The 15692-nt window shown below is 42.0% G+C and overlaps 1 protein-coding gene across 2 annotated transcripts in view; it reads right to left on the reverse strand.

The window, feature by feature from the left end:
- Positions 1 to 1143: 1143 nt before the first annotated feature.
- CANX (calnexin) overlaps positions 1144 to 15692 on the reverse strand; it is a 33404-nt gene continuing 18855 nt past the window's right edge. For both annotated transcript variants that reach the window (XM_032395736.1, XM_032395735.1), the window contains 9 exons: positions 15180 to 15372; positions 12756 to 12945; positions 10176 to 10289; positions 9724 to 9880; positions 7429 to 7644; positions 6633 to 6752; positions 5640 to 5766; positions 5378 to 5457; positions 1144 to 3510 (listed from right to left, as the gene is read on the reverse strand). In XM_032395736.1, the coding sequence (XP_032251627.1) occupies positions 3457 to 3510; positions 5378 to 5457; positions 5640 to 5766; positions 6633 to 6752; positions 7429 to 7644; positions 9724 to 9880; positions 10176 to 10289; positions 12756 to 12945; positions 15180 to 15372 (1251 nt within the window). In that variant the 3' untranslated portion in view covers positions 1144 to 3456. The remainder of the gene's footprint in view (positions 3511 to 5377; positions 5458 to 5639; positions 5767 to 6632; positions 6753 to 7428; positions 7645 to 9723; positions 9881 to 10175; positions 10290 to 12755; positions 12946 to 15179; positions 15373 to 15692) is intronic.

The raw sequence follows: 15692 nt of genomic DNA on the forward strand, positions 1-15692 counted from the left end.
TCAGCCAAAACAACAGGGAGCCTGGCCTGCCATTTAAGGATGGTGGCTTAGGTTAAACTGAGTCACTCAACAAAATCCAACCAGAGACAATTACGTTTAGCATTACAACCAGTAGGCATAGGGGGTGGGAGACTGGGGCAAAAAAACAGGAGCAGTGACTCCGTACTAAAACTAGGTAACTAAGCCTGCTTTGGCCCAAGAGATACAAGAAACAGTCATGGGCACCCTAATTGCTAAGAAGTTAAACAGGAGGTGCCAGGACCACCAACAGCTCAAACATTTGTTACATTAACATTTTACTAGGGCCCACAAAAATATTTTAAAATCAGAAGGGAAAAAAAAATGAGTTCTTATTCAAGTATTATTTTTATACAAATGAAGTAAAAAATAAATACAAGTGGCCCAAGGCAAAAGTGTCTAGAGCTCATGAAGGCCACATCAATAGTTTTTTTTTTTCCAAGTCTTCAAACATATGTATTTTACATTAGAATTAAATTTTCTAATAGGGGAGATAATAGTAACTAAGAGTACTACACTGTGTACTTCTCTTTCAGTAAGCAATCCAAAAGCCTATAGCACATATTTAAGAAGTTTTGGTCTAACTTTCAAAAATATCCTTGAAATACTTAAGAATATGTAAAAGATGGGAGTCTGATTCTGAACATTCTCTAATAAAAATTTAAAAGTTCAATGGCTCCCATATATCTTAAAGAATATTATCATAAAACCTTTTTTTTTTTTTTTAAAGAGGGGGTGGCCTGAGTGGCTCAGTCAGTTAAGCATCTGCCTTCTGCTCAGGTCATGATCCCAGGGTCCTGGGATGGAGCCCCATTTCTGGATCCTTGCCTGCTTCTCCCTCTCCCTCTGCTGCTCCCCCTGCTTGTGCTCTGTCAAATAAATAAAATTGTAAAAAAAAAAAAAAAATCTACAAATTACTGCCCCCCCCCCCCCCTTCTGAGCTGCTATCCCTATTATACAACAGAAACTGCTGACCCCCAATCCAGCAGAAAAAGGCGGCAGAATCTACACTGAATTGACTGGATCATATCCACATGAAGACATGAAGTAATACTCAACCATTCACATTTTCTGCAGTAAAACACTTGACTTGAAAGTTACCATGAAGAAGTTCAGTCAAAAGCAGACACTTAACAGAGGGCTTTAATGTAATACCATTTAGTGACGTGACAATCTGAGAAAAATGGAGAGTATTTTGTGGATAAGAGAAATCGAGGAACACATCTGATGGAGTGGGCATTTTACAACACTGTGACAGACAGCCAGCACGTAAAACTATAATGTAAGTGCATTTGAAGAGCTAAACACTGCTGGTCATTCACTGATGTGTCAGACATTTAATCGGAAGGGTGCACCTTCAACAAAGAGTGAAAAAGAGAACCAAGAAAAGACTTTTGTTTTGTTTTTTTGACAAACTTTGCTAAGTAATCCTGGAAAGGCAAAGGAACACTCTAGTTTATACTTGTCATTCCACACCTGGGCTGGAAGAAACTGTTAAGTGAGACACAAGATGTAACGTCAACGGTCAGTGAAGGCAGGTTTCTGGAAATGCAATAATCCCACACATTTGCTTCAAGGAGAAACCTGCAGACATATTTTCAGGTCTTGCTAAGTAACTGTTTATTTGCACTCAATACATCTGGGAAAGTCTGCTACATAGCTAAGGTCACTGTGACCACAGAACAACAGATGAAAAGGATAAAGCACTGAACAGCAAGAAAAATTCATCCCACCCTTGTAAGAATTTCAGTGAACCAGTAAAAAATTGAAGATAAACAAAATAAACAGATACAGCCTTCATCTTTTACGAATATACTTCCTCCCCAAATCTCCCCAATATAAACACTTTGGAGTGTTTATATATTCAGTGCAAGAAACAGTATCACCGGTACATTTGAAACACCTCTGAAGAAAGAATAAAGCTAAAACAACTCTGAATACATTTCAGTGTGGTGTAATAATGATATTACACTATAGTGATGGGGGAGAGGCTCTGATAGCACCCATCTGCATTCCACATGAAAAAAACAAATCTAAGATCACTTTTTAAAGAATTCTACAAGCCACATACCCAAACAAAAAAATTTCTTTTCAACAGGACTGCTTTATCATGTAATTTAAGACACAAAGGTTACATGAACTGCAAATGAAGACTTAAAAAGTTTAGCAGCTAAAAAAAAAAAAAAAAAAAAAATCAGAAAATTCATGCTGTATGTCACTCCTCCCATAAATACTTTTCGCCTATGTTCAATTACAGTCAATTCTGAATTGGCTCACCTCTGGCTCAGACTTCTCAAGTCTTTACACAGAGTAAAAGAAATGGATAAAAATGAAAGACAGTATTCTATCCTGTACTTTGACCCTGGAAAGGTGTGGGTCTGCTGAAAAAAGGAAGAAGAAACATACACTTAATCACAATAAAGCTTAACACTATGCGGAGCTTATAATCATTTTCAGCGACGGACTGCAAGCTGCGCTGTGAAGAAAATGCATAGCAGAGGAGAAAGCCGGGGATCTGGGGCAACAGGGAAGGAAACAGTGTCAACACAGTGGAAGAAGTGATGAAAACATCTGCATCTACTTGGGAGCTCCCGTGCCCTGGGAGCATTCCTTACACAGCCACCTGCTCCGGAAGGCTGGAGCCCAGACTCTCCCAGTTTGGGAAGCATGATTGCCCGAGTGCCACCTTATGTCACCTCCTCCACTGACTGTCTGGGAACACAGCTGTTCCAAGGGCAACAGAACACACGCACTGTATGGTCTAACCAACATCAAGAGGAAAAGTTTCTTCTGTATGTCTATTTTTAATACAAATGAAACAGAACCTTTCTATAAATTTGGGCTTCCATCCAGTCCATCCCCTCAGTTTCCTTAAGAGAAACTGGGTGATGGAAGCAAGCCAAACAAGATTATAACCATGTAACGACTGTACTTTCAACATGATTATCCATTTTAAGGGACAGAGAACACTTGAATGTTTTGTAATACCAAACTTAAAAAACAAATTTGGTTATAAAAACTGCAATTCATCCCCCTAGCATTTCTAAAGGTTGGTGTTATTTCTGCATGGAGAGATTAATATATTAAATTAAGCCAAGATTTTAAAGACTGGCAAAGTTCTATCACTCTATTTTAAAAAACAAGGATGTTTAAAAACAAAAACAAAAATACGAGTTAGTTGCTTCATGTTACATTTCACAACCATTAATGTTATATGCTTGCTTTCTACAGAAACAGGGTCCTTTATGTCACAACTGCAATTACTGACTGCTTAGATGTTTACAATTACACGGGCTAGTGTTCGACTGGAGCCTGTCGATGGTGACGTCTGGAGGTTTTCTGAGTTTCAACCTAAGGTGTGCCAGGCCCTCTCCTAGGACCACGCTTGCAGGGGAAGGGGAGGGAGAGGAAATCACAGATCAAGTTCTTAAGATTGTTTCACTCTCTTCGAGGCTTTCTGTTTCTTGGTGATCTGTTCAAAATTTCATCCTCCTGTTGGTTGAAAAAATAAAAAATTCGCTATAATTAGCATGCTTTAAACAAGTTAAAACTTCACCAAGCTTTCAAGATCAGCCAGGCTCAGGGTAACCCATCTGAGGACCAAATAAGAGAAGAAAAATGATTAGAAGAAAATGCACCAAAAACAACGGCTATCTCAGAGGTGGCAGGGTTCTGTGTGCTCTAATTTAGTCTGTATGGTTTTCTGTAAACATCCACTTTCCTCAATCTAACCCATCAACATTTGCTTTAAAAAGGACCAGATGCCCTGCTTTCCCACGTGATCTTGCTGAATCCTGAATAACCGAACCTCCTGGCCTGTGGGCACATCGGCCCCGTTCTGAGGCTGGGAAAGCTAGGATCTCAGGGGATGGAAGATGATCCTAGCAGAGCCCCACACAACACTCAAGACTGTAAGCCCAGGGCTCCTCCTACTCTACAGAGTGAGGAAGATTGGGGAATATAAAATATGTGTGTGAGACCGGTCCCTGCCTGAAAGAAGCACATCTAGTTGAAAGTCTACATCGTAGTTGACACAGAATATAGCCAAAGAAAATAGAAACAGCGTTGACCTTTATCGATGGAGGGGCAGTTGTAGAAGCTGGAATGGAAACTGCATAGGGTTTTCCAGGAAGGAGCAGACTGAAAAGGGCCGCAAGGAAAGTGTAGATCATTCTCTTTCCCTCATACATCCTATCCAATGCACCCAAATCTGGACCCAGAAGCCCAGTGAGTTCTCACACTCTCCTATCACCCTGCTCGGAGCCACAGGATCCCGGGGATCCCGCGGATCCCGCCTGCATTATCGCAGCAGCCTCCAACCTGGCCTCGTTGATTCTGTAGAAACCACGGCAGCCAGCCTAAGCAGATCCTGTCACGCCTGTGCCCCAAAGCCTGCGATGGCTGCCCATTTCACCAGAAGAAGCCAAGCCCACACCACGGCCTAGGAGGCCCCACCTCCTCTGGAGCCTTCCCCACCCTGCTTTCCTCTGGCCCCTACTCTACTGGCCACAGGGTCTTCTAGACTACTACTTCAGGCCTCCGTACTGGCTGTTGTCTCCGCAGGAACATTCTTCCCATGGACACCTCTACGGCAAAGTCCTTTATCTCTTTCCGGTCTGCCCCAGGGTCACCTCTTCAACAAGGCCTACCATCTCTAACACTGCAACCCATCCCATCCCACCTCCAGTACTTCCAATACCTTTTCCTGTCCTACTTTTATTTTTCATGGCCTATCGCTTCCTAACATACTATTCATTTACTTCCTTATAACGCCTACAGCTTATTGTCAATTTCCTCCCAATGGAATTTAGGCCCCCCCAAAGGAAGGGTATCTTTGTCTTGTTCACTGACAATGTGCAGCCCATGATGGGCACTCCATAAATATTTGTTGAATGAACAAATCCATAAGCCACACGGACAAAAATTTTAGAATACAATGAAATCATTGTTCAAGAAATATTTTTTTTTCTCCTCCTAACCACTAGACCACCAGGGAAGGAAATACTTTTTCAGGGCACAGTGGGGAGAGAGAGGAGACAGACGTGTTCAATAATAACCTGAAGTTACCATTTTCGCAAACATTTTATTGGTTTTCCCCTGAAACCTTCTGCTTATTCCAGAAAACCATCTGCAGCACAGAAAAATACTTCTGAGATTCAGATGTAGTTTAAAATGATTCAAGGAAATGTGTACCTGTGTTGCTAAGAATTCCACTCTTACAAAATTAATTCTAGCTTTTTTTTTTTTTTTTTTTTTACTTCCACAGCCCATGAAAATTACTCTCTGAAAATAAGCCCCTACTTAAATGCATCTTCCCCCAAGCTGCTCGGGCTGGAATACGTACACCCTCTGCCGTTACCTCTGCTTTAGGTTTCCTGTCATCCTCCTCCTGACTGGCAGTGCCACCATCTTCTTCAGCATCACTCTTCTGCTTCTCTTCTGAGACAGAGACCAAAAGTACAACAAACTGAGCAAAACCTCATACTTGTTTTTGATAATGAGACCAGTAGCCTTAGGACACACCTCTGGAGTCTAAGGCAATCTTTAGCATCGTCACTTGCTTCTGAGTTTGAAACATCTTAGGGTCTTGGCGTAAAGCAGATATTCTGGGGTCTACTTACCAAGTTTTTCTTCGCCCTCCTCATCCTCATCTCCCTTGTCCTTTTCCTCTTCCTTTTCTTCTTCCTCCTCCTTCACATCTGGTTGGGGAGCATCGGTCTTCTTATACTCCACGGGACTGGACTGTTTCTGAAATATTCCCCCAAAGCACCAACAGTTTTGTTCACATTTTTATGTACTACATTATCACATAATTATTGAATGCCTATGAATAAAGTTCTGCACAAGGCCATATACTGGCATAGATAAATAAAAATGTTAAGGAAGAATTCCTGCCCCGAGAGCTCTCTCTTCAGTGAGCATGTGTGTGTGTCAAAGGCAGAAGGCACAGTAAGAACAAAGGGGTGAGGCAGGAACATGCAGATCTAAACAGTCAAGATGACTGAGGCACAGACACGCAGACAGAAGCGTGGTGGGGGGAGAAGACTGAAAAAGGAAACTTGGGGATCAGGTTACAAAACATCGAATGCAAGGTGAAACACAATCCTCATTTAATAGAAGTAGAGCACCTAAACAAAATTTTCTTTCCTGGTTTTTGGATTGCATGCAACAAAGACTAAATTAGAAAAACTTTAAAATAAGGCTGGATTACCCCCACATGTATTTTTGGAGGGAGCGTGGGGATGCTGAGGGAAGAATGGATACTGAAAAAAAAAAATCAAAGACTGTTATAAAGTATATGAATACAAACAGCTATGACAAGGAGGAAAAGCTGGTTTGGGTCCAGATGGCTGGTTTTGTATCTAAGTTGTTGGGTTTTTTATTTTTGTTTTCCAGAAAACTGCTGCCAAATATTAGGGAAGAGTAATACAGCAGGCTTAAATACTACTAGAAACCGAAGGGCTGTAAATCCTACTCCCACCTGGGCACAATATATGGCCACTGAGAGCAGTGACTAAGGTTTCAGATGTGACCCAGTCATTGCCGAGAAAACTTCAGGCAAAAGATCTTAGTTATACTAATATATAAAAGTGACTAAACAGAAAAACTCATACCTTTCCAGAGCAGCAGAAGAGGATAACAAGAAACACGGGCAGAGCTACGGTCAAAATGTAGACCACCCAGAGCCACGGGCGCTCCTCAGCGGCCTCAATCATCTGCCCCACTACACTTGGCTGAAAAACAGGATAGGACAGACTTCAGGTCCTCGGTTTTGACACCAAATATAGGCTGCACTGTTCAATTTCTGCGAGGCACTACTCAGGCTCCTCCTTTGTCAAAGGGTTCGAGCCAAGATATTCAGACAATATAAAAAGGAAATAAGAGAAAAGCCTCCATTTTCCCCCCACTCTTATCATCAAGGTGATTTCCCTTTCACAGATGTCAACACGGGTTTCTTAATCATCTGCCAGAGGCCCCCGTAACCTCAGGGCCAGTGAATGAAGAACTCCTTGCTCAGTACCTCTGGCTCCCCCACTCACAGTTCGACCATGTGGCCAATTGTGTGAAAATTGCATATACTGGTAAACCAAGATTCAACATTTAAGAGTGCATTAAAATACCCTAAATGACAAATTTTGTTAAACATATTTTAGCACGTTAATTAAAAAAAAAAGCAACAAAAAACCCTACCCTAACACAAATAGGGAATCTAAAGCCATTACATTAGACTAACGAAATCATGTCCAAACACCCAGTATTTTGTCTTTAGCAGGCATCCAGTCCCACATTTTATGCCAATATTCTCAAATAAGGGAAAAGACAAATCCTAGAAGATTGCCTGCCACAAAAGGAACAATTTGTCACCAGCAATAACAGACATAAATGCCTAAGAAGCAAGTGAGCACGAACCTCGGCAGCCCCGTCCGCAGCCTTCTTCAGTCCCCATCCATCATTGGCCCAATCATCAACTACTCTTCGATCCCCGCAAACAATAAAGTTGTCAAAAAAAATGTCGGAGGTCATGGACCACAGTTCCAAACCAATAGCACTAAAAGGAGTCATTTTGAAAGGTTCCAGATCTTCAAAGAAATCCGGATTTGGTATTTTTCGGGGCTTCCAGATTCCCTGGAAAAAAAAAATATATATTTTTTTAAAACATTTCAGATAGGGGCGCCTGGGTGGCTCAGTTGGTTAAGCAACTGCCTTCGGCTCAGGTCATGATCCTGGAGTTCCGGGATCGAGTCCTGCATCGGGCTCCCTGCTCAGCAGGGAGCCTGCTTCTCCCTCTGACCCTCCCCCCTCTCATGCTCTATCTCATTCTCTCTCTCAAATAAATAAAACATTTCAGATAGGGGCACCTGGGTGGCTCAGTCGTTAAGCGTCTGCCTTCTGCTCAGGTCATGATCCCAGGGTCCTGGGATCGAGCCCCACATCAGGCTCCCCTGCTCAGCGGGAAGCCTGCTTCTCCCTCTCCCACTCCCCCTGCTTGTGTTCCCTCTCTCGCTGTCTCTCTGTCAAATAAATAAATAAAATCTTTAAAAAAAAAAAAAGAAACACAACATTTCAGATAATGAACAACACAAATAAGAGTTAAGACCAATTCTGCATGATCAGTGACGGTAGTGTTGACTTTGTAAAATGTAACTGAGTACCAGGGAGAAAATGATGAAGATGTCTGGACTCCAACTACTTTCAATTTCTAACCTCAACCCTGACCTTGACCCAAACCAACACCTCGCTCTGCCTGGCACATTCCAACAAGACTCTTATCAACGAATAGCCTTGAACAAGCACAGGCTTGCTCAGTGGGGATTCGCAATGTACGTGACCTTCAACCAGCAATTGTACTTCTTGGTAACTAGCTCGAGGAATAGTTACCACACATACCCAGACACGCGCAAGGGTGATCACTGCAGCAAAGACTCTGAAAGCAAAAATGGGTGGAAGGCAATCCACCCAAATGGCCAACCACAGAACAGCTAAAGGGCGGTTTTAATTCAAGGGCAATTTTAATTTATCTCATTGCTTGAATACACAACTAAAAATACACTTACAAACAGAAAAGTATACACATAGCATATGCACAGAGACACACACCCATACCTTACATTTTAAAGGGGGACAGGGATGCCTGGATGGCTCAGTTGGTTGAATGTCTGACTCTTGATTTGGGCTCAGGTCGTGATCTTGGGGTCTTGAGATCAAGCCCCATGTCAGGCTCCACGCTCAGCCCGGAGATGGCTTAACACTCTCTCTCCCTCTCCCACCCCTCCCCACTGCATGCTCGTGCTTTTTCTCTGAAATAAATATTTTGTGAAAAATAAGATAAAGTAAAGGGGGAAAAAGTGGAAATTAATGATGGCAAATCATGTGACTAAGACAGAGACCGAAGAGACCAAGGTCTGAGTGGTTACGTCTGCGGCAGAGCTGCAGCTTTATAACACCAGCATGTGTGCGGTCTTCTCACAGCTGAGATACCGAGGTGGAGCACTGGGCGGACTCGGGGTCAGGGAGCCCCCTCCCGTCTCCACGCCCTACCCACCACACCCCACGGATCGCCAGTCTGGATCCAGTGGCTGCAACACCCCATACCACACAACAGCAGGGTGCCCAAATAACAAGCTTTCCATTTTTCTTTTCTGTTTTTAAACGCAAGTTACAAAGCAATTATGAAACCTCTTTCCAGTCCCTAGGTGTGTTTTTTCAACACCTAGCATATAAGCTCTCTCTCAATGCTGAAGTTTGTTTTTTGGGTTTTTGTTTTTTTTTTAGCTGGGCGTGGAGCCTAACGCGGGGCTTCAAGTCACCACCCTGACTCTTGGGATTTGAGCTGAGATGAGGAGTTGGACTCTCAACTGACTGAGCCACCCAGGCACCCCTGAAGTTTTTTTTTTTAAAAAGATTTTATTTATTTATTTGACAGAGACACAGCGAGAGAGGGAGCACAAGCAAGGGGAGTGGGAGAGGGAGAAGCAGGCTGCCCGTGGAGCAGGGAGCCCGATGTGGGGCTCGATCCCAGGACCCTGGGACCATGACCTGAGCCGAAGGCAGACGCCCAACGACTGAGCCACCCAGGCGCCCCTCAAGTTTGCTTTTAATTCAATTGTTTGAATACAGTGATCAACCACGCAGCCTCGCTATAGACAAAACTTCTATCCAAACAAACAGATCAATGAGGTAACTCAACCATCAGGAGGCACAAACCTGGTAGTTAGGATTGTCAATCATGGGAGGCTTCCATTTGCCCTTATAATTAGGGTTGTCAATCATAGGTCGCTGCCAGACACCACACCCAGGGGCCGACTCACACTTAGGGTTGGCAATCTGAGGAGCCTCCCACTCCCCATCCATATCTTCATCCCTGTGGAGACACAGACAAATTACAAATAGATTCTGTGATGCGGGACTAGGATGGCCACGCCGGGGCTCCCCTGAAATCCTGCAGTAATGCTTTCAGGGTCATACTGTGTCACTGGAGTATCATCTTATTCCTGCATTTCCAGTAACAAGGGTTTTTCATGACAGATGCATTAAAGACAAACACGTAATTAAATTTGCTGAGCTCTACACTTAAGGTGGACACTTGGCTATATTTAATCATTAACTTTTACTTCAATAAAAAAGCAGTAATTTAAAAAGTTAACTGAAGCTCTTACCAATCCTCTGGCTTCTCCGCATCTGGATCAGGTACATATTCGGGCTCATCATCTAACCAGCCTTCAGGCTTTGTAGCTTCTTCATCTGGAATCTTAGCAGGGGCATCTTCATCCCTTAAACACAAAAGAAAAAGCTAATTATGACAACACTGACCGAAAAATCACAATATGATCCCACGTTATGAATCTAAAACAGGGCAATCTGAAAATATTTCAGTCACACTTAATCTCAAAATTTAAAATAATTCCTCCTAGAAAATAGAAGAGAATAATTCATTCCTATGATAGTGGTCTAGTATTCAGAATAGAGAGCTCTTACAATTCAATAATAAAAAGACAACCCAACTTAAACACTGGCAAAGGATGTGAATAGACATTTCTCCAAAGATACACAAAGGGCCAACAAGCACACGAAATGATGTGTAACATCGTTAGCCATCAGGGAAGTGCCAATCAAAGCCCTAATAAGCGATCACTTCATGCCCACTAGGATGGCTGTAAGAAAAATGACTGATAAAAACAAGTGCTGGCGAGGATGTGGAGAAACCAGGACTCTCATAACGTTACTGGTGGGAAAGTTAAAAACAGCAGCAATTCTGCTCTAAGAGCAATGAAAATGCAGAACCATTCAAAATCTGTAACGACTATTCATAGCAGCAGGACTCATAACCACTGCCAAAACAGGGAGACAACCTAAACGTCAGTCAACCGGGGAATGGATGAAGTGTGGCGGTTATCACACGATGGAGTATTATTCGCTCAGAAAAAAGAATGGAGTACGGTCACATGCTTCAACATGGATGAACCCTGAAGACATTATGCTCAGTGAAAGAAGCCAGACACAAAAGGTCATACATTACAGTATGCTACGTCCAGAATAGGTTAATCCAGAGATAGAAAGTAGTTTAGTGATTGCCAAGGGGCTGGTGGAAGGGGGAAACAGGAAGTAACCGCTTAATGGGTATGGATTTCTTTTTGGGTGATACAAATGTTCTGGAATTAGACAGTGAGGATGGTTCTGTGAATATACTGAACTGCTGAATTGTACCAATTAAGAGGGTGGATTTTAGTATGTGAATTGTAACTCAAACAATTATTCTTAAAATAAAAGTTCATCAAGTAACTAATTTCAAAGTTTTACACAGTTACTATGAAACATACCATATTAACGGGTAAGCAAAGACATCTTCTATCCTCTATCAGGATTATGCTTCTTTTTGACTCATGCTTGTTTTAAATTAATTGCATGAGAACATTGTATAACATTCAGCTGGCCCTTTTAATGAAGCTAAACATTCACACTCCTACCCCCAAAATAAATCCGCTAGTTAAGGAGCCTGATACTGAAATAGGCTGAATCCAGATCTATGTTCATGAATACACAAATAAATTCAGCGTTTACACTAGTGCAGCATAAAAGTTCAGGTACACATACTTTAAGAAAGGAAAAACATCAGCTAGAATTTAACGGCTCTTTGTCACTTCCTGACATTTCTGAAAGTCACTGTATCGGAGTTCAAACACGGCCATACACAAGAGTACAACCCTGTTGTTCTCACTTTTCCTCACTCTCCAATTCGTATCCTACAAGAAAGGCTACACAGCGTATACTCAAGTTCACTCACACATGTCAAGCTCACTCCTACTCCTCTACTTTTGCACAAGCTGGGAATATCATTTCCCATCTTCACCATTTGCTTGACTCCTACCCGACTTCCAAGTCCCAGTTTGACTTGCTCTGCTCCAAGAAACCACCCCTGGACCAGGTATACTTGGTGCTCTGGTCACTTACTAATACCTACTATTAGATCACTCACCACATACATGCCAACTTCACCTGCCTATCTTACAACTGGACTGGGAGTCATGTGGGCAGCTGGTATCCCTGTGGCTTTGTATTCCATTGCCCAATACAGAGCAGAGATGTCTTGAGTGTTATTTAATGGGGAAAAGGTTATTTTTCAAATTAAAATTTAAAATTTCGGGGCACCTGGGTGGCTCCATTGGTTAAGCAACTGCCTTCGGCTCAGGTCATGATCTCAGGGTCCTGGGATCGAGCCCCACTTTGGGCTCCCTGCTCAGAGGGGAGCCCTCTCCCTCTACCCCTCCACCCCCCGACTTGTGCACGCATGAGTTCTCTCTCTCTCAAATAAATAAAAATTAAGCAGGGAGCCTGATACAGGGCTAGATCCCAAGACCCTGAGATCATGACCTGAGCCAAAGGCAGACGATTAACCAACTGAGCCACCTAGGCGCCCCAAAATCTTTAAAAAAATAAATAAAATTTCAAGACTTTCAAATGTTAATTCATAAAAGCACTGGAAGAGCCAGGCCAAGAAAGGTTCTGCTACAAACCACCCATGTTACCACAGGCAAACTCATCAACTTCAGCATTTTGTGGCTTGTAAAATGGTATTAGGCAATCCAGATGACCATTATTGCCCCTTTTCAGCTATAGTGGTCTCCATTTTTCCTACCATTTAGACAGCATCACAGATTACTGAAATTATGAGATCTCAGCCAACACTGAGTTGCTTAAGCCATGTGGAACATATGAAATGCTGCACTGCAAAGACTCACCAGTCATCTGGTTTGACAGCGTCGGGATCTGGTATTTTTGGTCTTTCATCCCAGTCCTCAGGCTTCTGGTCTTCTGGGTCCTCAATTTCACGCGAAGGATTTACAGGAGGAGTCATGTCATTTAGCAAATTTCCACTATTCACAACAGATTGGTCCACTAATATTTCAAAACTATTATCTGGATTCAAGACTGAAAAAAATGAAATGCAATTAAAAAAAAATAAATTAACCACTCATTCCCCAAGCTCTCTTTACCACAGCAGATCATATTTCTAATAGAAAACGGAAGCACAGAGTAATGACCTCAGGGTGTCAGTCAGAACATGGTCTTGGAGCCTTATGTAAGTTAACTGTCTCTTCCTTATTTGTAAATCATAAATGCTAGTTCCTCAGGATTTTAAAATTAAAGTAAATGATACATAAAATTTAAAATGCCAGAAGACTACTTATAGACATTAAAAACATCAAAACACCAAAGAACTCATGCAATGATAGTCTGACACAAATGGTTACACACCAGTCAACAGGCAAATAAGTTAATTTATTATAACCATCACCTTTGAGCAAAAAAAAAAAAAAGCCCATTTCCTCATTTTTTGAATTGGTACTACTACCATATATGTCACCAAAATTTCAAAGTACACAAGCTTTTGATCTTATTTATTAAACCACATGTCTACTTACGGTTGTACTTCTGGAGTCCAGGGGAACTTTAAGTCCATAAAGGTATCTTAAGTGAGACTTCCTCTGAAGCCTGGATCCCACACCTAAATGTGTCACAGGCACCTGACTAAGTCCAGGCACATCCAGAATACTATGGAAAGCAAGGGGTGCCCATACCACTGACATCAGTGATCATGAGACCAGCAATTATCAGTCATATGTACTCTCACAGAGAGATTCCTACTTTTGTGAGGAGAGTGAAATATAGCACGTCCAACTTTTTTTTTAATTTATTTGAGAGGGAGAGAGAAAGCACGTGCATGTGTGCAAGGAGAGGGGCAGAAGGAGAGGGAAAGAGAGAATCCTCAAGCAACTCCCTGCTGAGCATAGAGCCAGACGCGGGGCTCAATCCCACGACTCCAAGATCATGACCTGAGTTGACATCAAGAGCCAGCCACTCGGGGAGCCTGGGTGGCTCAGTCGGTTAAGCGTCTGCCTTCGGCTCAGGTCATGATCCCAGGGTCCTGGGATCGAGCCCCGCATCGGGCTCCCTGCTCGGTGGGAAGCCTGCTTCTCCCTCTCCATCTCCCCCTGCTTGTGTTCCCTCTCTCGCTGTCTCTCTCTCTGTCAATTAAATAAATAAATAAAATCTTTAAAAAAAGAGCCAGCCACTCAACCGACTGAGCCACCCAGGCGCCCCTAGCACGTTCAACTTTTAATAAAACATTATGTGTGTTTATACACATATAGCCAAATACATACTACAATGTTGATATTTCAGATAATTTTAAATGTCTTTTGTTTTGCTTATTTCTAGCTTTTGAGTTCTATACAGAGCATGTGTTACTTTTGTTATACAGAAAAAAGGTTACTGTATTCTTTAGGAAAAGAGACATGTCCACATATACTCAAACCAGCAGGAAAAGCTTCATTAAAATAAAAAACACATTCCAGGGGCCCCTGGGTGGCTCAGTCAGTTAAGCAGCTGGCTCTTGGTTTCAGCTCAGGTCCTGGTCTCAAGCCCATGCCAGGCTCTGGGCTCAGTGCAGAGTGTGCTTGAGGATTTCTCTCTCTCTCTCCCTCTGCCTCTCACCTCCCTTGCACGGTCTCTCTCTCTTTCTCAAAAACAAACAAACAAATCTTTAAAAAATAATAATAATAAAATAAAAAATGCATTCCAACATCCAAATGATTAAATTCAACTCTAGGTGGTTCAGTCGGTTAAACGTCTTGATCCCAAGGGTCCTGGGATCAAGTCCCGCATCGGGCTCCTTGCTCAGCGGGGAGCCAGCTTCTCCCTGTGCCCTACCATTCCCCCTGCTTGTGCTCTCTCTGACAAATAAAATCTTAAACACACACACACACACACACAAACCCCAACTATCTAGGTATTGGAGCACCCAAAGTTCAATCGAAAGATAATTTGAAAAAAACGTACATATATTTCTATTGTGTCCCATTATTTAACATGTTATCAACAACAAAATACACAATGGGAGAAAATGAGGGGAATCAGCAAAGCTCTTTATGGAACATAAAAGCTTACTCTTAGAACGGTCTCAAACCCCACTTCTCAATTTAACCTACGGGAAAAGAAGCTTTTCTTAGCACTGAGAAATTAAGTCCTTTTTACCACTAAGATATTAAGTCAACAGAGACTCTTATTTGCAGGCGTGGGTCTTCTGTAGATGTGCGATCTTTAAATTAAACAGATGATAAATGTATAGTGCCATAAACCCCCAAATTAATATGTTTTCTTACTTAATGTATAAAGATGTGTTTTCTTATCGGTAAAATAGGTCTTCAGATCTGCATCTGGCCTCTTGGCATGCTTTTCTTCATATATACCGGTTTTGGGGTTTTTGTGGCGGAAGATGAAGTGCAATTTATAGTCTTCTCCACATTTATCTGGACCAAACATAATCGTATAAGGGGTCTTGTCGTGGAACTGATCCTTCAGAAACAAAAATGAATTATTTTTAAGTGACTCAATCAAAGTGTTCAAAAGCAAACTTTCAAAGTATGCTATTTCCTCTAATAAAATCCCAAGTAAATTTTTGGCACCTTAAAGAAAAAGTTAATTCATTTACGAGGCTTATATAGATACCAGTGAAAAGGAATAACCAGAAATTACCAGAGAACTTTACATGAAGATATACGAAGGTACTTTAAAAAAAAAGAGTAATGCATGTATCTAGATAGTTACTGCTTCTTTCATAAAACAAACAAATAAGTTTTGCCAAAACTAAAAATTACACAGAACAGAAATCAGGG

The sequence above is a fragment of the Phoca vitulina genome, unplaced genomic scaffold, assembly GCF_004348235.1.
Source record: "Phoca vitulina isolate PV1807 unplaced genomic scaffold, GSC_HSeal_1.0 scaffold87, whole genome shotgun sequence".
In the NCBI taxonomy this organism is placed as follows: domain Eukaryota; kingdom Metazoa; phylum Chordata; class Mammalia; order Carnivora; family Phocidae; genus Phoca; species Phoca vitulina.